Here is a 24,106-nt window from a genome sequence, read left to right on the forward strand (position 1 = left end):
ATCCAGGCCTGTGGGGGGGGAAATGGTCTACAATTAGCTTAACTGGCCACTGGATGTCACTGTACTGCCGTTCAAGAATGGTTACCTGGCCCTTTTCAAGTTCCAGGATGATGGATTTTATTTACTGATGGTGGTTTTGATGTTTAGCTCATCTGCAGCAGCTTAATCTTATTTTGAATACACTTTCTTCTCAGTCTTGTTTTAGGAAAACAGAAAGGTAGAACTTTCTGGAAGATAAACATTTAACATTTGCCTTGTGGCTGCACTTAAAGTATAATAGCATAGAACTGGTGACGTCAATAACTCTCTGCCCTTGCATGAATAATTAGTTTTGTTTCAAATGATTGACCCCCCCCCCCGGCCAATGTGGCACATTCTGTACGCATCTGTGTAGCAAGTCTTAGGAATTGGCCCCACATGAAAAAAATCTGTGCTGCAGAATCAGGGAGGTGGTTGTTGATGCTGCTACCTGCAGCATCGAATTCCCACATTCAGTGTTCCAGCCAGCTATGCTCTTTTTCTGGATACTCTATTTCAGTCCCAACAGACCCTTAGCATTTTGTTGCCATTAGACTGGGGCAAATCTGTCAGTTCTGAGTTCTAATTTTTCCAGACTTGAAATCAGTTCTCCACACTTTGCCCAACAGAAGCAATGCATGACTGGCCCTACCTGAAAGCAAGTCTCAGAGGTTTTGTACCCCAAAAGCACAATTGCTGGTGCCATTTTAAAAAGCTAGAATGTGAGATCTGTGCCTACACACTCATGTAGCTTGTTTTCCTGAATGGGAAAGGGGTATATGCTTTTGTGGGTGGCAGAATACACACTGTAAATACAGTGGTTCACCTTGGCTGCTTGTTTCGCTCAAACAAAGGAAAGGTTCCTGGTCTGAAACCCTGGAGAGCAACTGCTACCAAGCTAGATGGACTAGGGGTGAGGTTTAAAGCCACTTCCTTGACCTAAGACAGCTTCTTTAAGTTCCTAACGTCTCACTCACTGATGCCCCTGTAAATATAAACCATTACCCTTCCTTCATTTCTAGAGAGCAGCACGCGAGCGCTCTGCAGCCTTCGGTCAAGGATAACAGCGGGAGCCACGGCTCTCCCATCAGCGGGAAGCTGGAGGGCATCTTCTTCAGCTGCCACACCGAATTCAACACCGGGAAGCCCCCGCAGGATTCGCCCTACGGAAGATACAGGTTTGAGATAGCGGCGGAAAAACTTTTCAACCCAAATACTAACTTGTACTTTGGGGACTTCTACTGCATGTACACGGCCTACCACTATGTCATCCTCGTCCTCGCGCCCGCCGGCTCGCCGGGAGACGAGTTCTGTAAGCAGCGCCTCCCTCAGCTGAACTTGCAGGATAACAAATTCCTGACCTGCACTGAAGAAGACGGGGCGATGATCTACCACCACGCGCAGGATGTAATCTTGGAAGTGATTTACACTGACCCTGTGGATCTCTCCCTCGGCACCGTCGCGGAAATCACAGGCCACCAGCTCATGAGCTTGTCGACGGCCAACGCTAAGAAAGATCCCAGCTGCAAGACGTGTAACATCAGTGTTGGACGTTAATTCAGTGGTTCCCCCCCCCAACTCTTCCTTAGGAGCCTTCTCTGTGGCCTATTCCCCATTGCCATCCGTTCTCATCAGACGCATGCATAATGCCGCTCTTCCCAAGAGCGAACACCAGTGATCAAATTCCTCAATAGTCTTCTTCAAGCAGAGCTTAACAATGCAGCTGGCACAGAGCAGCAGCTCCACCACCACCACCACCACCATGGCACCCTGTGTCCAGATTTTCCCCTCCCCACTGTAATATTTAGGGCAGGCACACTCACCCCATGTTGTGTTGTCCTCATGTTTCTGTAGCCTCCTGTCCACATTCAAAAATCGTTGGCTACCAGTGGTGGGCAGCACTTAACATGATGGCAAATTGCAACGCAGGTAAGTGTGCCCAAATGTCGTCGGGGAAAAGGACCATCCAACCTGGGCATGATGTCATTGGCGGCAGCGCTGTACCCAGTGAAGCATGTAGTTCTGCCCTTAGTATATTCCTTACCTTCTTGGTCCACCAGTGCTTTTCAACTGTTAGGAATCTTGGGTTTTTTCTTTCTAGCAACCATTTATATATCTAGATGCTGCAATTGGTGTTCCATTTTCTTATTATTTTTCTCTCCTCCTCCTCCTTCATATTGCCAAATGTAACAAATCTATATAAACAAGCTTTAGCGAAATAAAAAAAAAAACTACTGGCTTCTAAATGGTGTTTTAAATATGTATTCATTTTAATCTACTGAACAACTTAACTGAGATATCTCCAAACAGCATGAAAGGGTGTAATTGCAGCATGATTTAACTCTTGCAGCCTAGGAAAAAAAATGTCAGCACTTCCAATGTGTTGTTTGACAGTGTTATTTATGTTATTTATATTAGCTAACAAGCAGGGAAAAAACCCACCTGTGTTTCAACATAATAAATAGAAAAATATTTTATTTGTACTGTTGTATAAAATATTATACAATCATATAGAATATATAGATACATTTTAATAGCAACTGTATACATATGTCATGAAACCATTTTTCCCTTATCAAAGATGTAGTTTGTAAACTTCAAATTCTTGTGTATCTGTTCCTGTTGCTCTGACATGACTTTTAATTAAAACAGATTTATGAAGGAGACCATTCTGATTCATAAAAGTTATATAAATGATCAAGCCAATTACACTGAAACATTACATCATTCTTTTTTTAAAAAATAAATTTAAAAATTCCACTTAGGTATATAAGCAGTGTGACGTGATCCCACAAATGTTTTTTTGAAAGTTCTTTTTGTTTTGTTTTTCTCTTTTAAAAACCATGCTTCAACGTTACATACAGCAGAAATAAATAAATAAACAAGTTTTGTGGCTAAATAGGCTTCATGAAATCAACAGCTTCTTTTATTACTATAGCAAAAAGAGCTGAGGTACAATCTATTGTCTTCAGCTCTGTTCGCAAGGAGGGGGTTCCCCTAGAGGCATTTAGGGAGGCCTCTCCCTGCGCTCAGCCTCCCAGGCCAAGCAGCACACAACCTTAACTGCACAGTTCTGACTTGGATTGTACCCCAACCCCGTGCTGGCTATTTGTGAAAATAAAGCCCTGCACTCAAGGACAGGACCACACGGTTAAGCTCAGCCCCACAAGAGGGGCAGTACACAAGGACCTCACATACAGTTTACCCAGGGATCCCCCACCTTTACAGAAGCAGTGCTGGAAGACTAAGGATTATGCCCCTGGTTTTCTTGTCATTGGTACAAAATGACAAAACAAGAACACTAAAGACAGTACATATATCTCTACCTGGAGCTCTTCTTTGCCACAGAAACCTGTGTTTGCCAGTGAGCAGTCCGAACTCGCCAACTGTCCCTCTCCCATGGAATTCATGTGCCACTCAGGCGTGAGCTATTGCAAATTTACCTCCGTTTATAAAGGCCTGTTCCTTTTTTAACGGCAAGACCGGGGGGGGGTAGGGGGGGGAATATATCCACGTTTATATTCTATCACAGTAAACCAGAAAAGAAGCCCAGCCTCCTTCAGTTCATCACCATGACACTTAGATTAAATAATCTGCATACATTGATCTATCCAAAATATCATAATGCAATAAACTATTGTCACTGTTTTTAATAAACTATCTTGGCAATCATCACACAGGAAATATTAAGGTCCTACAAAGTGCATGCTTTCAAACAAGCTTTGGTTGTCAGGAAAAAGCAAAACAAATTATAGCACTGGGCTAAGGAAAAGTGCTACAGAAATAAAAATTGGCATGTGCCATTAATAACTTTGCTTCACTTTGCTTTATTTCGGTTTCTATCAACCGGTGTCTTTTAAGCAATTTCTGCTTAAAAGGATGGAGCAGCTTTACATTGCCTGGTCATTTTTTAAGTAGCCACTCTTTCCTGTTTAAGTTTTTTCTCCCTTATATATGCCACATTTAGTGTCCCCGCACCCCACCAAATAGCTGAGACTTTTCAAAATTATTATTTTTTACCTCTTTGTTCTGCTTCAGCATTATCTTAAGCTATTTTACCTCGCTCTATGAGTTAAGGGCTCAAGTGACGGATAACCTTTTCCCGGCTCCAGCGACATCCAACACACACCTGCTTCTAAAGCTTCTGGAAGATCACCAGAACTGCAATCAGAGTAACTTAATAAGGGTTTGGACATGGAAACAGTCAGTTTTGTATCACAGTCACCAGCCCTGCTGATCTTATTACTCCCCATCTGCAACACCGTGAATTCTGGGTGCACTTTGTAAGGGAGATTATCATGACGGATAAAGCTTTCGGAACTGCTAGTCCAGCACTACTGGCCTTGTTCTGGCAAAACCCCAGTAAGCTTCCCAAAGAAAACCCAGCATCCCTTGATTCTATGCGCAACATCACAACTACTGGAGAGCACAGGTGCTGTTTAGGCAGCCGGCAGCCACTGTCCTTTGCCCGCAGCAGCACTGGGGCTCAATAACAGTGGGTGCTGCTGCTGCTAGTGGTGTGGTAGCTTGTGTAGTAGCACTGGCAAAAACAGGAACTCTAGAAAACACTCTGCTAACATTACCCAAAGACCTTAATCAAGGACTGCCATTTAGGTCTGAGTGCCGCAAGCTTTAGTTTCTCAGTGCACACTGTAATCAAAGTTCCTTGAGAAAGCAAGAGGCTCTAGGAATGGGATAGCGGGGGCGCAAGCAGCAACACTGGAGCCAAATGTCATGGGCAAGACTGCCTGACATTGCCAAAATGGGTAAACTCCAAAACTTAAAAGTACCTGTAACCAGCTTGGATCATCATAACTGTGTCTTAAGATCCATTCTAACGTTTTGCTTTGGAGTAGTTGAATAATGAGTGAATAAAGGCAAGAACAGCGAGACACGCTCACGAAAACTTGTAACTATTAAAGAAAAATTAGACTGGCAGGCAATGCACAGAGGAGTCCTGCTCCTGATAGCTATTTTCATGCAGGACCTCCCTGGTGTTTTGCATTCCAGTGCTCATGCCAGAGATGAAGCCTGGAAAAATTAATTGGCCGACTCCTTTGCCATGAGCTAAGGGATAAAAAAGACACCTGTCATCAGCACAACACTCTACCTCTCTTACTTTTTAAAATTGATGGTTTGTTTGCTTTTTAGATTTCTCTAGGTGTGAATTCTATAGCTCCTGGGAGGCTGTCCCTGGCGCCACAGGATTTGTTCCATCTCCCTCTCATGAGGGTGAGAGAGAGATCTGCCTTGAAAGGTCAGCAGCTGGCAGTTCTCCATGATCAAACCTGCAACATCTGAGAAGACAAACAGAGTCCAGAGTAGGATGGACGAGGTGCTGGATCTACAGGATCCAATGTCCCCTGAATTTGGGGGAGGGGGACATTCCAGTCCTCAAGCTACTGTAACTTTCCTCCCACTGGGAGCAATGAGAGAGGAAGACCATGGTTCAGTGACAGAACATCTGCTTTGCATGCAAAAGGTCGCTGGTTCAATCCCTGACATCTCTACGTAGGGATGGGAGAGAACCATCCCTGAAAAGACACTGCCAATAAACAATGCTCAGCTAGATGGACTAATGGTCTGACTCTGTACAAGACAAGCACAAGTGGGTAGGGAAAGTGGGCTTCGCCCTATCTCACAGATGTGCTCTGCCCACCAAAACCCATTTATCTAAACCAAGCATCATTGACAAGAGAGTTGGGTCTGGAAGCCCAGCTGTCTGTCGTTTTATCTTTTTGTTTCAATTGTTCTGCAACCAGTGGTTATAAATGGCCATGAATATAATTATCTAGAAACTGCCAGTTCATAAGGCACAGGTCTAATGATCCAAGTGGACATTGCAAACATCATTGTTTTTGGAATTGTACCTAAAATGGCAAATGGGCATGTGCAATACGGCTGATGATCCTAGTGGTCCCTTCCAACTCTACAATTCTATGATTCTATGATTCTATGCTGACTCCTTCCCTTCCACCACACACACACACCAGCAATATATTGTTGCTCTTACAAATCTAGATGGCACCCACCTAGTAAAATACATGCAATTATGTCATCACTCCTATTAGTAAATGGGTGAGAGCGTGTGGGTGTCACCTGCACACAAACAGGCTAGGCACCAAAATACATCCAGGGGTAGGCCTGTGGTGGGTCTCTTCAATTGGGGGGGGGGGGTGAAGAAAAAAATTAAGACTGCAGCCTGAGTGGCTTTGGGTGAGGGGCAGAAGGAAGGGATAATGTGAGCAGAGGCGTGTGTTTATGGAGGAGGATGGAGCTCCAAGCCTAATCTGACCCCCCTTGGAGGATCCTTTAAACTTAGGAATTGTTCCTTCACAGTTTCTGGGAGCCTGAGGTGGGGGGTCCTCTCCCTGAGTCTTGGCTTTGGGTCCAGTGGGAAGCAGCAAGCTTCACATACATACACACACCCTTAGGCCCCCACCCCCAAAGCTGTCTTGAGGGCTGTACAGCGTCCACTGCAGCCCCTCTGCTTGAACAGGGCACCTGCCAATGATAGCAGAGAGGCAGCTGTACTTGGAGCCGGCTCTCCATACAGCCAGAAATAAGGCCTGGGTAGTGGGAAAAGAGGAGAGGGTCAAATGAGGAACAATAACCTTCCTCCTTCCCCTGCTTTTCTTCTCTCGTTCTGCAACTTTCTACACAGTGCACTTCAAAGAGAAACCTTGTCTTCCCTGGTTAAGCAGGTATTGCATGCCTTATTGGGGTTTTCCTCTCACTCAGCCAAAATCAATGAGTGCTATGCAAATTCAGGAAGCTGGGCCCATCGTCCAAAGCCTAAGCTAGGTTCCTGCTAGAGTTAGCTTCCTCCAATAAGCATATTTAGACCCAGAAGACCCTGTGTCCCCCCCCCCAGAACAATGAAGCTCTGCTAGCTTGTTCTCCCCAGCTTTCCAGCACAGGAAAGCCTCAGCCTCAGCAAAGCCACTCTTGCCTTGATCTGCCAGCATGGCAGGAACTGCATGGTGATCTGAATAGCCCTTGCATTGTGTGGAGAAGACAGCCTCTTTAACCTTCACAGAGCTGGGGATCCAGAAGGAATAGCTGCCATTCACATGGGCCTCTGCTGGGTGGGGGGAATGGGCAGGCTATGGTATTGCAATGAAAATGGGCAAGCCAAATTCTTCACCAAGAAAAGCAGAATTCTACAACCTGTGTACATTACGCAAATAGCCATAATTTATCTTGCTGCGCACAACTCTGACTCTTTCTTCTTCTGTTTTTAATTTAGTCACGGTGACGGAAAAGCCGTTAAGGGCCCTGAAGTCACACCACTGCAAATCCTATGCAGCCACCATGCTGTCTTCTGACATTTCACTAAGTGTTGCCCACACACGCTCCTTTGCAAACCAAGAGCTAGGAGCCTCCTTCCTATTTTTACCCCCCCCCAAAAAAAAAATGTCAGGAAATGGAATTCTATACCCAGATCCATATGTTATGCGGGGGGGGGGGGGGTTGCTGCTTGCGTGGAATTACAACACACACTCACAAACAACAGCTCAGACAAGCTCTGCATATTTCTATTCTGCCACAGGATTCCACCCACCCACAACATCTGGGTGCTGTCTCATGCATCCAACATGGTGCCCTCTATATCTTTTGGACTCCAACTCCCATCAGCCCCAGCCAGCACGGCTAACAGGTGGGAACTGTACTCCAAAACTTCTGGAAGGTCTGATGCTGGCTACCTTTGATTCAGACCACATCACCTCCTGTTCCTGCCTCAAACCCGTAACACCCCCATCCCCCCAAGTGTGAACCACTCTCCAAAATTCTGCCTGCCAATTTGGTATCTGAACTAGGTATCTGAGGCTCTTCCTTTGTGCCATAATTCTTCCCACGTTTCCTGCACCTGAAAAGTAGAATTTCTACCTACCCTAAATACAGCCTGAATGATGCAGGAGCCAGTGGACCTTTCCATGCAGTCCAATCTGTGCACATCCCACAAACATAGGTTGCTGCTTATATTGGAGCCATCCTTCATTCTCTCTTTATCCTGCAGGAGCTATCTTGCCCTGCACTTCCACCCAGACTCCGCCACTTCAGGAGGGGTGTCATACACATCAAGTGAGAAGTGTCTCTGCCAAACTGGTAGATTTAGATGGTCCTTATCTGTTAAATATTGGAGGGGAAACAAGAGGATCAGGAACCCCCTAAATGCAGGACAGCTGAAGACTTGCATCTTGGGTGCCTATTAAATTCTCAAAAATGTCCCCTCCTGCACAGGTATTTGACCTACGGAGAAAGTAAGATTCTTGACTGATGGTTGCGTTTGGACAAACAGGGTCCTCTAGAGCACACTGAACCAGCAAATACAGCTGCTCACATTCCTGGAGGTTGTTGGTCAAGTTTTTATCTGCAGGGGTGTGCTGGTTTTCCTTTGGTCATTGTCCTCAACCAAGATGGAAAACTACAGTTTCTCTGTGACCTGTACTTTTTTACCTAGCCCAGCAGGCAGAAAATAGGTTCTTTACTGGTGCATCTCTCCTCCCAAGATTAGGGATGGATTAGGGATTCATTCTGGCCCTCCTAGTGAATCCTGGGATACAAAAGCTGTCCAGGCTACACACTGGAATATCACAAATAAAAGAGGCTTATCAGATTGCGGAGGACACTTCATAATGCTGACTGAGTAGGTTTAGGAGAACTGCCTACCTAGAATTGTGTTCCAAGTTTACCTGATGGGCGGCTCAAGAGACTTTGACGTGCCTCTTTTTTTCTCTAGTCCTATGCTGCCCAAGTGGAAAGAGACAAAATAAAAACCTGGGTGAGCCTGTTTGGATGATTGCACTGTCCTTCCATACCTTTGAGTGCTGTTGAATGAGCACCATCTGCCTGGAAATACGTCGCAATGGAGCTTTGAAGTGAAACAGGAAGTCCCGCCAACCCGGCTTCCTGAATGTGCATATATGATTACCTCCTTTTGGCTAAAGCGAGGGGAAACTTGTCCGAGTGAAAAAACAGCTCCGGAAACAAGAGACGACTCACAGGTAAGTGTTAGCCCTCCCATTCAATCACTCCTCCTTCCTGCATTCTCACACCCCTTTCTCTCACTCTCTTGCTCACCTGCAGCGGTAGAACATAAATAAAGTGCATCAGAATTTCAAGGTGTCAAAGCCATTGTGCAGGAAGAGCCAGACCTGTGCAATCCTCTCTCTCTCTCTCTCCTTTTCCCAGACCAAGGAGTTTTACTATTGCAAACCACTGGACTTCAGATGGTTTTGGAGACATCGTGCTTGCTGATGAGGACCTCCAGCAGCCTCAGCTTGGCTTTGATGTGCTTGTATTCCAAGTACTCCTCTGCCATAGGGATGCGGTCCTCCTTTTGGGGAGTCCTGTAAAGCGGCAAAATTTGAATGCTGGGGCTTAAAAGGAGCAAGCGTTCGCAGAGCACTTCTGGCTCAAATATGACTTTTGTGTTTGTTTCTTTAATTATATGTTCCCACATATAACAAGGGGAAAGAAAATATAGTGCAGATATGTTTTTAGGAATTGATTAAAAAAAACCAACCACATTCAGGCAGTCTTCTTCCAAAGAAGAAGCAAGTGAATGTTGGAGAGAACTGTACACAAGGTAAGGCTATGTGCTTGATTGCGACAATGGGGTTCAGAGACTGTGGGACACCCCTGCACTCACACACATTAATACGTTTGTTAACATGTTGAAGACCATTGGGTCTGCTCTGTACGTGAGCTATTCTAATATGTGGTCTTTTCAACAAATCATAGGTGCTGTCCTCATCTACAAATAGCCAACAAATACTCAGGAGCAGGAGAGTAATCCCCAAAAGTGTACATTGTGGCAAACTTAAAACTGCCAGTATGCTGGTACAACTCAATTAAAGATGTCTGGGAACCCAACACACATAGACAGACAGACAGACAGACAGACAGACAGACAGACAGACAGAAGTGGCTGTCCATTATATCTCTGCATGAATGGCTCCTCTGGACTTGTCTCCTTCCAATCACAGACACATAGGGAGGAAGTTCTCCTGCAGGAAGATACCTCTTATTCTTACACACCTCAGTAATAAACTTTTTTGTGGTGGAGGGCAGAGAGTTGTGAGCATGATGTGTGCCTGCCAATTTCAATTCCTAGGAAAAGAAGGGCACCTTTGCTATGAAATCCTTGGCAAATCTTGTTTTGTGTAGTCACCGGAGGAAAATTCTCAGGATTTTAGTACTACAGGAGAAAGGCCCACTCAGAGATCTGTAGGCAACTTACTCTTTACGATCTGTGACTGTCTAGATCAGCAGCGACATACAGAAGGGGTACAGAGAACAAGCATGAATGTAGTTGCCTTACCTTCCTGTTTGCTTAAAGAACTGATCCTCAAATTCTCGTAACATTTTCCTTAGCCTTTTCTTATCAGCTCTTGTTTCTCGGAGATGTTCCAGCAGTACAGGCCTGCAAAAGGAGAATTGTATCTGAAAACACTGAAAGTGACAGACAGGTGACAGATTTGGGCTCAGGAATATGCACGCAGCTTCAACAGGTGCTCCTCTTTCAGCCCGTGCCTAGGACAGGATGTTCTCAAACGACATGCATTTTGCTAATTAATTCCAATAGATATTGAAAGTTCTGACAAGACACAGAGTGATTTACAGTAATGTTTTACACTAATTATTACAGTAATGTTTTACACTAATTATTATTATTACTATTAGGCAAGTAGGAAATGTTGTACTACATTAGGCCAATTTCCAATACGTGTTTACTGTTTGTAGCTGTGGGTTATTGTCAATGCCGTAAAAAGCCTATTAGCACAGGCATGAAACAAATATATATCCTCTGTTACATTAGGCATGTGAACAGATGGCTTAGGATCACTTCAAAGCACAATGCGAAGAGATGACGGGGAGATTTGCGCTTTTTGTTCCCCACACTTCTGCATCTTGTCAGAAACCGTACCCCCCCTAAGGAATAAGAAACAAAAGTCAGTCCTCACATTGTGGCCTCGTGCAAGTTGGACATTGACAGGGCAGGCTGTTTGACTGCTTTCTTTTCATCCAGGGGTGACACAAAGGTGGGCTCATTCTCCTCATCTGAATGACAGAGATGTTCGTCAGAAGGCAAATGGAGGGACATGGCAGAGGACAATTCATAGCTGCTCTGGGAGTGATCTTCATCAGAATCTTCCTCCTCCTGCTTGTAACACAGAACGAGGGTTATCAAATTAATTACCTGCATGCACATCGGTGGAAAGGGAACATGAAATAGATCTGCACCAGAAATAACTACTGAAAAAGTTCCATAGAAAGTACATGAGATTAACCATGGTTAAAAAACAATACTAAGAAAATGTGACTGACAGAATCTCCTCAGGACATAAGCTACACACTCTTAATCAGGAATTCACATGGTCATTTCCACAAGGGAATTAGCTTTGTGTGACACCGCCTCTTAACATGAATGTAAGAAACTGTGATTTCTGGGATCTAGTTTTCCTTCAGAACCATTTCCATGGAGCTAGCCTTGAAGCCCAGTCCTAAACAAGTAAAAATGCTGAGTGTCCAATGCATTTTATTTCTTGGGAATAAGGCTTGTGTTTGCAGCCTTACTCATGTAAGCAGATTGCCACAGAAAAGAAAGTGAGGCACACCCTTAATGGGGCAGCAACAAACAATTTGGCTTACTTCACTCTCATAAAAGACACCTTCCCAAAGGATGGTCATTGTTTTCCAATACTGTACCAGCTTTGTATTTCAAAGTTTGAGCTAGACACAGTGGTTACTTTTTAAAAGAAGAGAACCCGAGGACTCAAATCTGCCTGGGATGCAACTTCCCTAATCCAAAAGATGGGGATACCCAGGGATGTGGGAAAGGAAGGGCAGAACACATCAGGATTCCTGTGGGAAACACCGGTGTGAAGACCAGTGTCGTGCACCAAGTGTGGAAATAAACAAAGTGTGCACATGTCAATTGTGTCCCCCAGATGTTGCTCCCAGGGATTTACAGATATATGTATGGACATATTTAACTTCCAAGGGTTATTTGTCTGCTGTGGAAACAGGGCCGGATTTAGGTTGGATGAGGCCCTAAGCTACTGAAGGTAATGGGGCCCTTTATATGTCCAGCTGTCCTTTGTCAAAAACAAATTGTTGCTGTTTTTCGTTTTGAATATATGCTATATGGTAATTTTTGGACCTAATAGGTATCTAAAGCCATTTGTACATAACAAAATATTTATTTTATCAAAGTCATTGTTGAACTGAAATACAATTAATACAGAGTTTTTTCCTTTAATTTTTTTGAGGGCCCCCAAGAGAGTGGGGCCCTAAGCTATAGCTTGTTTAGCTTATACGTAAATCCAGCACTGCGTGGAAAACACCAGCGTAACATTGGTTTCCAGCAGTAGTCCTGGATGTGTTGTCAATCTGCAGGGTTAATTAAAATTGTAAAACAGTAAATTTATTTTTTGAAAAAGCAACAACAATCATTATACAGAGAGGCAAAATGGAGCCTAAATAAACACTGTACTGAGCATTCTGAACAGCTGCTATTCCATTCTTGGGAACAATATTTTGCAGTTCCCTTGGTTGTACTATTCCCTCAACACATTCCGTGAGAAGGATTCCCTAGTGGGCAAAACACTTCATATGAACGGAGCCTTTAAAAAGGCAAAAGTTTGGGCAGATTTATTTCCGCAACCTCCTTTGGACTTACAATGGTTGTGATCAAAGATGGCGTCGACAGAAGCTGCTTGATAATTCTGTATCTTTCATAAAGGGGCTTCATCAGACTCCTATCTTGCTTGTTTCCCTGAAAAGAAATAAGAAGCAACACCATACTGACTCTGGCAAAACAAGATGTCTGTATTGCGCTGGGTGCCAAAGAAGAAGCTTGTTGGTCCATCTATACGTTGCTTTATGTTTCTTTAGCATAAACAGTAGCAGGAGGGAAGTGTGACTCTGGCTTTAAAAAAAACAACCACAAATGTACTTTGTGCCACTGCTTTTTTTTTGCAATAGGGATTTAAAAACGAGGAAGTAAATTCCTGGTTGGCTAACAATTTCACTGGAGCACCACGTTTGTGTTGAAGTTGGACTCCAGTAGTCCTGCCAAAACAGATGGCCAGCAGTGCTGGGATCAAAATTGCCACTGTCTCTGTACACTCCTTGCCCCTGACAACTGCATGATCCATTGTCTCAAAATACTGGCACTGTTATGGCGCTGGGTGCTTGGTTTAGTGACTTGCTGTTGACTGTCAGTCAACATAAGGATTGTCAAGCCACGGACTGTCCAGATATCTACCAACCTCTCCTTTGACATAATTGAGTCTTAGCACCACGATTAATTTCTGCCTCAAAATAATAGGAAAGAGGACTCAAGCCAAGACAAAATAGGTAATTACACTGAAAGAAGTCATACATTTTTGCCTGCTCCTGGTGGCTGAAAGGATTTCGTTCATGTCATATCCTCAAGATTGTCCATTCCTATGGAAGACCTAGTGAAAATGCCAAGGCACCAACCATGCAGTTCTAGAAACCACATTATGGACAGTTACAATGAGAAGCAGTACAAGTAGGTTTGGCTCAAAGGTCATTTTGACAGACGTCCCATCCTGGGAAAGTTTAAAGGGACTGGTAACTGGAGAAGCTTGAGGAATTCAGTATCTGAGAATCCTCATTTGACCTGACCTGATCTGAACCTCGCCGACAAAGATGCAGATTGAAACTTAAGTTGTCCACCAGATTTTTAAACCGGATGTTCCAGCGGCTCAAAAATAGTAACAAAACATGCTTAAACATGCATATTTTGAAGGGAAAAAAACATTTGCAACTAAATGATTTAAACATGTAGCTAAATGCAAATTCATGTGCAGATTTTAAAAATCAGAAATGGGTTTGATTAGTGACACAGACCAGAAATAGACTGATTTGCCAATCCACATTTGCAACCTTCAGTTATGGTGTAATCCTCCATTTCCACAATATATAAGATGTGTACATTCAGGGCAGCAACTACACAAACACAAAAGCCCAGCATAATCAAAGACCAAGAGTAGACTTAAAAATCCCTCTACTGCAAACATCCCACCAGTTCAAGCATTGCAGCCAGATGAAAGTCTCCCCCCTCTCCCGCCCCAGTGCTGTTCTGGGGGATCACCCCCCAACACCAACCCCGAGCCAACTGAAGGGGACAGGCGCAATGAGATAGCCCCATTGCCCAGGACTTCCACTAACATGGTGTGTTGGGTGAATCCCACCTTAAGTAAGATATGAACTTTGCTGTAGGATAAATGGAAAACCAAGAAGCAAATCCTTAAGTATATGATGCATGGGGAAACATGCAATAGTCAAGGTACTGGAAATGGGGGCTGAGAGGAAGAAAAACTGAGCAGATCTGGAAACGAACGTATGAAGCTCCCTTATACTGAATCCTTATACAGTAATATCCGAGGCCCCAGACAGGACGTTTCTCCAACGTGCAACCAGCAATCCTTGAACTACAGAGGTCAGGGCCTGGACCTGGGACCTTCTCAGACGAGACATGTGTTCTCTCACTGAGCTATCCTCAAGCAAATCAGCTGAGGGCGGACCGAAGGAGAGGGAGAGGGAGACAGACTTTCTTTTTAGTCCAGTTCAATTGATGTATGAGAAAGCAGGAAGTAAATATTTGCATCATTAGCCTCTTCAACCCTGATGCAGAGGCACAGGCACACAAGACCAGTAGCTTTAACTGCATGCAGCATCATTGCACAACCAGAAAGGAAGCCCCACTGTTCCTCTGCATGAGGACGAAACCACACCCCCTCTGGCAAGCCACCACTGCCTGCGGCATGGCCACGCTAAGGCAGCAAAGGGGCCAGCCCCACAGATCCACAAAGGTAAGTGGCTATTTCTGCTGTTAAAGCTGTAATGCATAGCATACATAGCTCCAAAGCCAGCCACGGGAACCAAGTCTACATTACCTACTGCTCAAGGTGGCAATTCAGCCCCAGGAAATACATGTGCAGAGTGTGTGCGTGAGGAGATTTCACCCCTCCCATACCCAAGAATCTCCTGATCATCTCCTGATGGTCTCTGCTGACTCTCCAGAGAAGAGGATGCGTGTCCTGCCTATCTACTTATTTTGCCCAGCAACATATCTGTGTGTGTGAGAGAGAGTCAGTCAGTCAGTGTATCGGAGAGAGTGAGAGTGTTAGAGATCCTAGAGATAAGATTGCTGCTAAGAGCAGCTGCAGACTCTCAGTGTAGCATTGATTTATGCTTAGAATATTCAGCTCTGTATATAGTTTTGTATCATAGTTGTAGTTATAGAATAAAAGGAAGATACTCTACAGAGCTGCTCTCCGAGTGGTTTATACTCTGCAAGACTCTGCAAAACTCTGCTGTGCAACGACTGTATTATTGAGACAGTGAATCCGGTGCTCTCAGCTCTAAGCTGTGAGTCCACAGCACTGTGACCTGTTCCTGTGAGAAAGGAGGTCTCTGGCGGTGCTACCCAGCTCGCCTAGCCCAGTCGGGGTTGAGGTGCATGAGTCCAGTTGGCGCACTGGCTCTAGGGCGATGCTGACATCGGTTATGGGCCCAGTCGTTGTTCCAGTCGTCTGACCTGGCGTTGTTCCAGTCATCCCAGTCGTCCCAGTCGCCAGAGGTTTCTGTTGCTGATTGCCGGACGGTGGAACGGACGCTGCATGCTGGACTGATTTGCGGTGCCCAGAAGCAGAGCTGTTTTGGAGCAGAGTGTTCAAGCTGCCGCTGTTGCTGTTGCTGCTGCTTGATTTATGGAGGTATGTTGCTGACTGCCAAAGGAAGAAGATAGCATCCCTGTTTGCCTGTTAATTGCTCTCTGAGTGGGAGAGAGAGTGGCTGAAGGAGTCAAGGCTCTATCTGTGTTGCATGAGGGAAGTGTCTTGCTCTAAGTAATAGCAGACATGGCCTGTGCACATTCTGGCCAGATGGCTCTGTCCTTTCCTCTCCTCACGCCTGAAACCTATGGAGTTTGGCAAGTAAAGATGAAAGCGCTTTTACAGAGGGAGAAGCTATTTCACACGACAGAAGATGACCCTCCAGATAAGGATGATGATGATTGGGCTGAGTGGCATGCTGCAGATATGAAAGCCCGAGGGACAATTATTTTGAGTGTTTCAGACCACTTGCTGGTGAACTTAGAGGGTCAAGAGACTGCACAAGCTGTTTGGCATAAGTTGAGAGATATGCATCTGAGACAAAATGCTGGTTCCAGTGTGATTTTCTTTAAGAAGCTGTGCAGGCTGCAGTTGGAGAAAGGTGGTGATTTGCCTAGCCATCTATCTCAATTAAAGCGTCTCAGACAGGACCTTGTTCAGCGAGACCTGGCTATTTCAGAGGCTGTGTTTGCAATGCTGATGATCAATAGCCTAGATGAGTCTTATGATGGAGTAGCTGCCCAGATTTCCACAATGCCTTCTGACCGGCTAACATAAGATTATGTGTCTAGCCTGCTTCTGAATGAGTGGGATCACAGACAGGCTGTTAAAGAAAGCCGGGACTGTGCTGTTAAAAATGTGCTTGAAAATGTGCCTGAGTCTTCAGCAGGGGAAAGTGAAAGTGAAACTGCTGCTGTTAAAGCTTTGAAATTGAAGCGGTGCTTTTCGTGTGGAGCACAAGGCCATTTGAGTTTCCAGTGTAAGAAGTCTTCAAAGAAGAAGGGAAACTTCAGAGGCAGAGGGGGAGGAGGACGAAATCCCCATGCACCTGCTACTTCAAAGGCCTTGATCTCTCGCTGTTCCAGTCAACGTGGGCGGAGTTTCTTCATGGTCGACTCTGGCTGTTCAAACCACATGGCCAAAGATAAGAATCTCTTTGTTCAGCTTGAGAAGCAAGAGAAAGAAATTCATCAAGCAGATGGGACAGTTCTCACGAGTGTGGCTCAGGGAACTGTGTTCTTAAAGAGCCTGAATGCAACTATTAAGAATGTCCTGTATGCACCTGATATTCAGGACAATTTGTTGAGTGTTTCCCAGCTTGATCGTCAAGGGTTTAAGGTGGTGTTTGCTAAATCTCGCTGTGAAATTCTTAGAGATGGCAAGCTCATTTTGTATGCAAAATGTGTAAATGGATTGTACCAATTGCCTTTTGTTTCAGGTACAGGCACTGCAGAAGCAACTGAGAAAGAGTGTTGCAACTTGTCTGTAGATAAGAATGAGAAGTTGCATGACCAATGTATTCATTATTACCATCGCGTTTATGGTCATTTGAATTTCCAGGCTGTGGCAAAAATGCCTGATATGGTTCAGGGTATGAAGTTGAAAGAATGTCCCTACCACATGAAATGTGTTTCTTGTGCTGAGAGTAAGGCAAGGCAAGCTCCCAAAGGTACAGAGTCTGGGAGAGAGGCCAAGAAACCATATGAAGTCATTCATGCAGACTTAGTGGGACCTCTAGCGCTCTCTAGAGGCAATTCAAGGTTTTTTATGGTGCTAATAGACTCCTATTCAAAATATGTTTGGGTCTATATGCTGCAGAAAAAGTCTGAAGCCTTTACCAAGTTTCGCCAGTTTTGTAAATGGCTCAGAAATGTACATAATGAGAATGTACGTTTTCTTTTCACAGATAAGGGTGGAGAGTTTTGTTCAGAAGAGTTTGAGAGTTTTCTTTCTGAACAGGGCATTGAGCATAGGACCGCCACGCCCAGATCACCCTGGCAGAATGGTTTATGTGAGAGAGTAAACCAAACCATGCAGCAAGGAATCAGAACGCTGTTACATGATTCGGGGCTGCCCAATCCCTATTGGGCTGAAGCTCTTTCGTTTTTCTGTCATGTGTATAACAGGAGATACCAGTCTAGTGTAAATTGCACCCCATATGAGATGCTTCACAGAAGAAAGCCATGTGTAAAGCATTTTAAAATTTTTGGTTCGGAGGTTTGGGTGCACACCTCGCAGGGTGACAAACTGAGCAAGCGTGGAGAACATGGTATTTTCCTAGGATATGAGAAAGGGTCTTATCGTGTTCTGATCACAGACACGAAAACCATAAGGCTGACCAAGAGTATTGATGACAATCCACAATGGGACAGAGTTGGCGTTTTTCAGTATCATCCCATTTGTGATGATGGTGCAAAAGGGGCAAAGAAAGTTAAGAGGGAGGCAAGTGTTGTTGGTGGTGATAATCCTGATGCCAGTGTAATTCCAGATGATGGCACAGATTATCAGAGCCCAAAAGCCTCAGGTGAGTCTGACGCTGACTCAGACTTAGCAGCTTCATATACTTTAGCTCCCCATTCTCCCAAAGAGGAGGAAGCACCAGAACAAGAGGATCAGAGAGTTTTGCGCAGATCCGAGAGAACAACCAAGGGTGTACCACTGAAAAGGTTTTCTGAAGAGTTTGCAAAGACTGCGGTCACAAGCAACTCTGGTGGAGTTTTCAAACCTAGCATGAAATGTGCTGAGAGTAGTAGCACAAAACACTTTATTTATTTCCTTACCTGATATTTGAAGGAAAGCGTGTATTTGAGTTCTGAAAAGTGGTTTGTTCAAATCTGCCTAATTAGAAATGTCAATTTGTATCTGAGAGGAAGAAATGTGTGTGAAGATTTTTCCAGAAGCTGCTTATTCAATGGTATTGTAAAAGTGTGTTAGGTAAACGGGAAAAGAGATACCTGCAGATATGTTAACCAAGGTTGTAAGCAAAGAACAACTTTTGGAGTGTGTGTGTAAATTGCAGTTATGTTAAAGATTCTTGAAATGGTCGGATGAGATGGGGGAGGATGAGGAGATTTCACCCCTCCCATACCCAAGAATCTCCTGATCATCTCCTGATGGTCTCTGCTGACTCTCCAGAGAAGAGGAGGCGTGTCCTGCCTATCTACTTATTCTGCCCAGCAACATATCTGTGTGTGTGAGAGAGAGTCAGTCAGTCAGTGTATCGGAGAGAGTGAGAGTGTTAGAGATCCTAGAGATAAGATTGCTACTAAGAGCAGCTGCAGACTCTCAGTGTAGCATTGATTTATGCTTAGAATATTCAGCTCTGTATATAGTTTTGTATCATAGTTGTAGTTATAGAATAAAAGGAAGATACTCTACAGAGCTGCTCTCCGAGTGGTTTATACTCTGCAAGACTCTGCAAAACTCTGCTGTGCAACGACTGTATTATTGAGACAGTGAATCCGGTGCTCTCAGCTCTAAGCTGTGAGTCCACAGCACTGTGACCTGTTCCTGTGAGAAAGGAGGTCTCTGGCGGTGCTACCCAGCTCGCCTAGCCCAGTCGGGGTTGAGGTGCATGAGTCCAGTTGGCGCACTGGCTCTAGGGCGATGCTGACAGTGCGGTTCCTGAGCCATTGATATCTGCAGGTCCACCTTAGCATATGCTGGGAGACACCTAATTACTCCTGCATGAGCATGCACAGAAAGAAGCTTGCTCTGTCCATCTGTAAAGACACCGGTTTCTTTTGCTTTATTGTACTTTCTCTTTTCCCACACATAAATCTCCTGTTCTGAAATGCTTTAACTAGAAAACATCTACACAGAATCAAGAAAGTCAGTCCTCCCTTTGCCAGGTTTTAAGTACCCATCAGGTTGCACTCATAAAACTAGCTAATAAATAGGCAGAAGATTTCAATCCGTTCTCTCCACTTCCATTTATACATTCCATGTAGGAAAAGCAAGAAGGAGCATGAAAAGAAGCATTATATTCCACTGTCTAAAAGAAATCCATGCCTCTCCAATTTGGACATGTGCATGGACTTGCGCAGGCAGAAGTTGTACCAAAACACAATACACATGGAATAATTACAGTTTGGCCTCAGCTTGTCCAAGTCTCAGTGAAAGAAATGGGACTTTTAGGCGTGACCAATATATGCACAACTGCACACATGTGCACATCGCCAAACCCGGAAACGTCATAAAAGACATCACTAAAAGGACAGAAGAGGGATGGGGCAGGGCAGAAGGGGGTGTTTCAATTGCATGAGTTTTCACACAAGCGTGCAGTGACTCGGAATGGAACCCCGTGCAAATTGGGGGTTGCCTGTACTTGCAACTGACTTATTCCGTGTACTCAGCACAGCTTGTAACTGTAACATTAGCCCCAACAAACCTCAGCTAGATTAGGTCCTCTTCTTTCTGTGCTGTATAACCATCTGCAGGTTTCTGAATTATGCACAAAGTCTTGAAGACCCCTTAGAAAGTGGCTATATTTCAAAGTGATAAAGCTTACAGAGTTGTTTTGATGAATCAGTCAAAGGTTCCTTGCTCCCTCCAGCACCAACAAGTGTCTTTTGATATCCTATCTTTTGAGTTTTCTCTCTGATTCAGAAAGCACTGTGGGCCTTTCGATCCGTCTTCATGCAGGCATGTACCTAATTAGATTGGGTTAACCTGGAAGGCTCTCTGAAAACAAGCCCCAAAGCTGATGCTCATCAAATTTAATTTAATTATCATCGGGGGGGGGAATACAAATGCATTTGATTTCCTTTACTATCAATCTCCCATAAATTGTTTCAGGTAATCTCAGTTTACAGCCTTATTGTACTTGACTCGTAAACTTGGGTCCCCACTGCGGGGTGGGGACCAAAGGTGGACAAACTACCCCAGAAGGAGCACGACGTGTTTCCCACCAGAGGTACTATGCTTCCTGACCATAAGAGATCCTCCATCCTTGCTAGAGTGGAGTACCGTATTTTTCACCCCATAGGACGCACCGGCCCATAGGACGCACCTCGTTTTTTGGGGGGAAAATGAATTTTAAAAAAATTATTTTCCCCCCCCGCCGGCTGCCGCCCCAAGCCTTGTGCTCACCTGCCCAAAGCACGGGGCACCCTCCGGAGGGCTCCCCGTGCTTCGGGCGACAGGCTGCTGCCCCAAGCCTCGCGCGCTTGGCGGGACCTCCTGCCGGGCGCGCAAGGCTTGCGGACACTCGCCCAAAGCACGGGGAGCCCTCCGGAGGGCTCCCTGTGCTTCGGGCGACAGGCTGCTGCCCCAAGCCTCGCGCACCCGGTGGGACCTCCTGCCGGGCGTGCAAGGCTTGCGGACACTCGCGGGGGCTGCAGGCTGCTGCCCGCAAGCCTTGTGAGCCCGTGGGAACTCCCACCGAGCTTGCAAGGCTTGCGGATAGCTTCCTGAAGCCTGGAGAGCGAGAGGGGTTGGTGCGCACCGATGCCTCTCGCTCTCCAGCCTTCAGCGAAAGCCTGTATTCGCCCCATAGGACGCACACACATTTCCCCTTCATTTTTGGAGGGGAAATAGTGCGTCCTATGGGGCAAAAAATACGGTAACTTCAACCTTGTTTGTATGTACCGCAGGCTGTCTGCACTGAATTTTAGGCAAAGGGGACAAAGTTCTCTCCTGGTATCAGCCTTGGCTTTCATGCAACATCTTCTCAGGCAGCAGCTTACAGGACTGGGCAGAGATGGGAAAAAACATCCACTCCCCAATCTTATTTTGCAGGTGTCATGTGAGCGCACACATTTAACTAATCCTAGACCAGTTACAGCTGCCTGAAAAGTTCTGCAATTTGTTTTAAACTTCTGAGGATTAACGGGGATAAACCAGCTTTCATATATATGCTTCTGTCAGAGCTCATGATTTCTTGGTATAATTTTAAGTAGCTGAATTAAATTGTGGCCAGGGAGCAGGGCGGGGGGTGGGGGGGGCGTGATAAGCAAGCAGAGCAAAAGCCGCTAAGGGTTGTTTTTGGATTTAATTTATGTACTGATTTATATGGGTGGTTTATAATCCACTCTTCATTAAAATCAATCCCAGAGCAGGGAAAATCATAAAAAATATATGCTACGTAATAAAATATAACAATCCGGAAAAAAACAAACCACCACAACAATAAATCAATTTTACAGCACAGCACCGCAAGAGTGACAAAGCATCTCCTACAATCACTGTAAGGATGGAAGTGAAATTTGATTCAGTTCTCATTTCAAAGGTGAATCTACGAAATTTGGTAGATTCTGAAACAATACATGATCCAAAACTCATCCACTGTTTGAAACTGACACTTCTCCGAATATTGCAATGCACTTCTTCAGCTTATCCTCCATGAATTTGTCAAATTCTCTTTTCTAACCATCCAAGTGTCCATTACCCCCACTTTTGGGAGAGAATGAATCCCTGTGCATCACAATGACACCTACACTGGGCAAAGACTAACTCCATGTAGCTCACCCACTCAGGTCTCAGTAACACATGCCAGGTTGGCCACCACATCCACGATTAAACCGTGGATGATAGATCCTTTATTTTGGATAGATCTGATATATAATAACAACAGCCTAGGTTATGTTGGTAAGCAACTGAGCCAGACAAGTCAGGCTGAGATGGAAAAGGTTCACATTGCAGAGAAGTTCTCAAAACTGAATAAGTTGATCTCCACTGGTGCTATGTTGCTGCATTCCCTTTCTAGGTCAGATTGCCTATCAGACTACAAATGACAAGAAGAAGAAGAAGAGTTTGGATTTGATATCCCGCTTTATCACTACCCGAAGGAGTCTCAAAGCGGCTAACATTCTCCTTTCCCTTCCTCCCCCACAACAAACACTCTGTGAGGTGAGTGGGGCTGAGAGACTTCAGAGAAGTGTGACTGGCCCAAGGTCACCCAGCAGCTGCATGTGGAGGAGTGGGGACAAGCAGATTAGCCTAAACTGAGGGTCATGTAGTTACAGCCTAAAAATCATGATCATTGGATACCACCTTCGACATAAGGCAGGACACAAAAATGTCTTTTTAAAAACCCTTGGGGCTGATTTACACATGAGAACAGCCACGCAAAGACCACGGAGAAGCATCTTCCTGTTCAAATGCTTTATACAGCTGATGACACATTGATAAGCCTTGAGTCCGGTGCCCTAGAGTTCCTAAGTGGGCCACTGCTTTATGACGGTCGCCACATGGCCATCATCACAAGTAAAACAGCCCTCATCCCTTGTTTTGAAGACGTTGTGCCCAGTCCAGCAAAACAGAGATGTCCTTGTCCCACTGATTTCAATGGGACACTATCTCTGGACTGAGCCTGTTATTTTTGCCTGTATCATTTGTCTAAGACCAGAGAGCTTACGAACAACACACACAAGGCCTAAAGTCTTAAGACACATGCTTCCTAATTAAGTTGTTGACATATAAACGAGGCCCATCGTGGTCTTCCCTCCGTCAACTGACATCTAGCAGCCATTCCACCAGGCTGTGGCAGAGCAAGAGGTGGGAAGCAGGGACACTCCATCAGTTCGGCTGAGAGACTAGATCCATCAGGATGCCCTCTCTTCTCAATTGTCACCCAACAGCAGCCAATCTATCAGGCTGCAGGGGGGAGATGGTGGGCAGGGCTGTTCAGCTGAGAGACCAGCTCCAACTGGCTCCTCCTCTTCTTGAATTGTTTATATTCCTACAGGTGGCCATTACAAGAACTACATCTGGGGGACACAGGTGGCCATTACAAGAATGCATGGAAACTGCCACTGCCTTTTTGGTGGCTCGGCACATGACAAACAGGCCCAAACAGTTCAGGAGCTGAACTTGGCTCAAGGCTGCGCAAATAGAAATATCGTACAAGAGCCATGTTACCTTAACGTTCTCGGGGATATGGAGCTGCTGCCGCTTCTCGTTCAGTCGTTTCATCACGGCATCCATGGTTTCTTCTACGGAGGGGCTCGGGGGAGCTCCTGCTGTGTCCTGCTTCACAGTCTCTTTGGAGCTCTCCTGATGAAGGTTCCTTTGAGATGCTTTGAGGGGGCAGCTTTGTTCTTCTGACAGTTTGAGTTTCAGCTCTGGGAGGAAAATTCCCAGGATACAAATGAGCAACCACTTGCAACACATTCCTTCTGCCACCACAAAATGTGCGCGCACACACACACCACCACTGAGCTGGATTGCTCACATACAACCCTTACAGGTGACCCACAGAATTAAATGCAATCGCCCGTCCATATATGGTAGCTCACAAAACACGTGTTAAAACCCCTGGTTTTAAGAACCCAAAAAAGATCCCTGCTGAATCAGATCAAAGTCCAGAAACCTGTTCTCACAATGGCTACCCCTTTGCTTACTGCATTTGGGAACCCTCCTCCTCATTCTGCTTCTGAGTGTGGCCCTGGATCCTTGCTCCCACATCCTGCCCTTGCGACACGCCTCTGATG

The 24,106-nt window shown here is 45.1% G+C and overlaps 2 protein-coding genes across 3 annotated transcripts in view; one reads left to right on the top strand and one right to left on the bottom strand.

Moving 5' to 3' along the window:
* Window positions 1-2,684, top strand: part of PHYHIPL (phytanoyl-CoA 2-hydroxylase interacting protein like) — a 79,812-nt gene extending 77,128 nt beyond the window's left edge. For both annotated transcript variants that reach the window (XM_083502790.1, XM_083502789.1), the window contains one exon: window positions 1,041-2,684. In XM_083502790.1, coding sequence (XP_083358916.1) covers window positions 1,041-1,575 — 535 coding nt within the window. In that variant the 3' untranslated portion in view covers window positions 1,576-2,684. The remainder of the gene's footprint in view (window positions 1-1,040) is intronic.
* FAM13C (family with sequence similarity 13 member C) overlaps window positions 1-24,106 on the bottom strand; it is a 72,062-nt gene that overhangs the window by 769 nt on the left and 47,187 nt on the right. The window contains exons 10-15 of the mRNA XM_083502651.1: window positions 23,535-23,737; window positions 12,707-12,802; window positions 10,989-11,185; window positions 10,346-10,447; window positions 5,982-9,371; window positions 1,024-5,928 (exon numbers count right to left, since the gene is read on the bottom strand). Of these exons, the coding sequence (XP_083358777.1) occupies window positions 9,248-9,371; window positions 10,346-10,447; window positions 10,989-11,185; window positions 12,707-12,802; window positions 23,535-23,737 (722 nt within the window). The 3' untranslated portion in view covers window positions 1,024-5,928; window positions 5,982-9,247. The remainder of the gene's footprint in view (window positions 1-1,023; window positions 5,929-5,981; window positions 9,372-10,345; window positions 10,448-10,988; window positions 11,186-12,706; window positions 12,803-23,534; window positions 23,738-24,106) is intronic.

The sequence above is a fragment of the Podarcis liolepis genome (assembly GCF_965112155.1).
Source record: "Podarcis liolepis genome assembly, chromosome: 5".
Classification (NCBI taxonomy): Eukaryota; Metazoa; Chordata; class Lepidosauria; order Squamata; family Lacertidae; genus Podarcis; species Podarcis liolepis.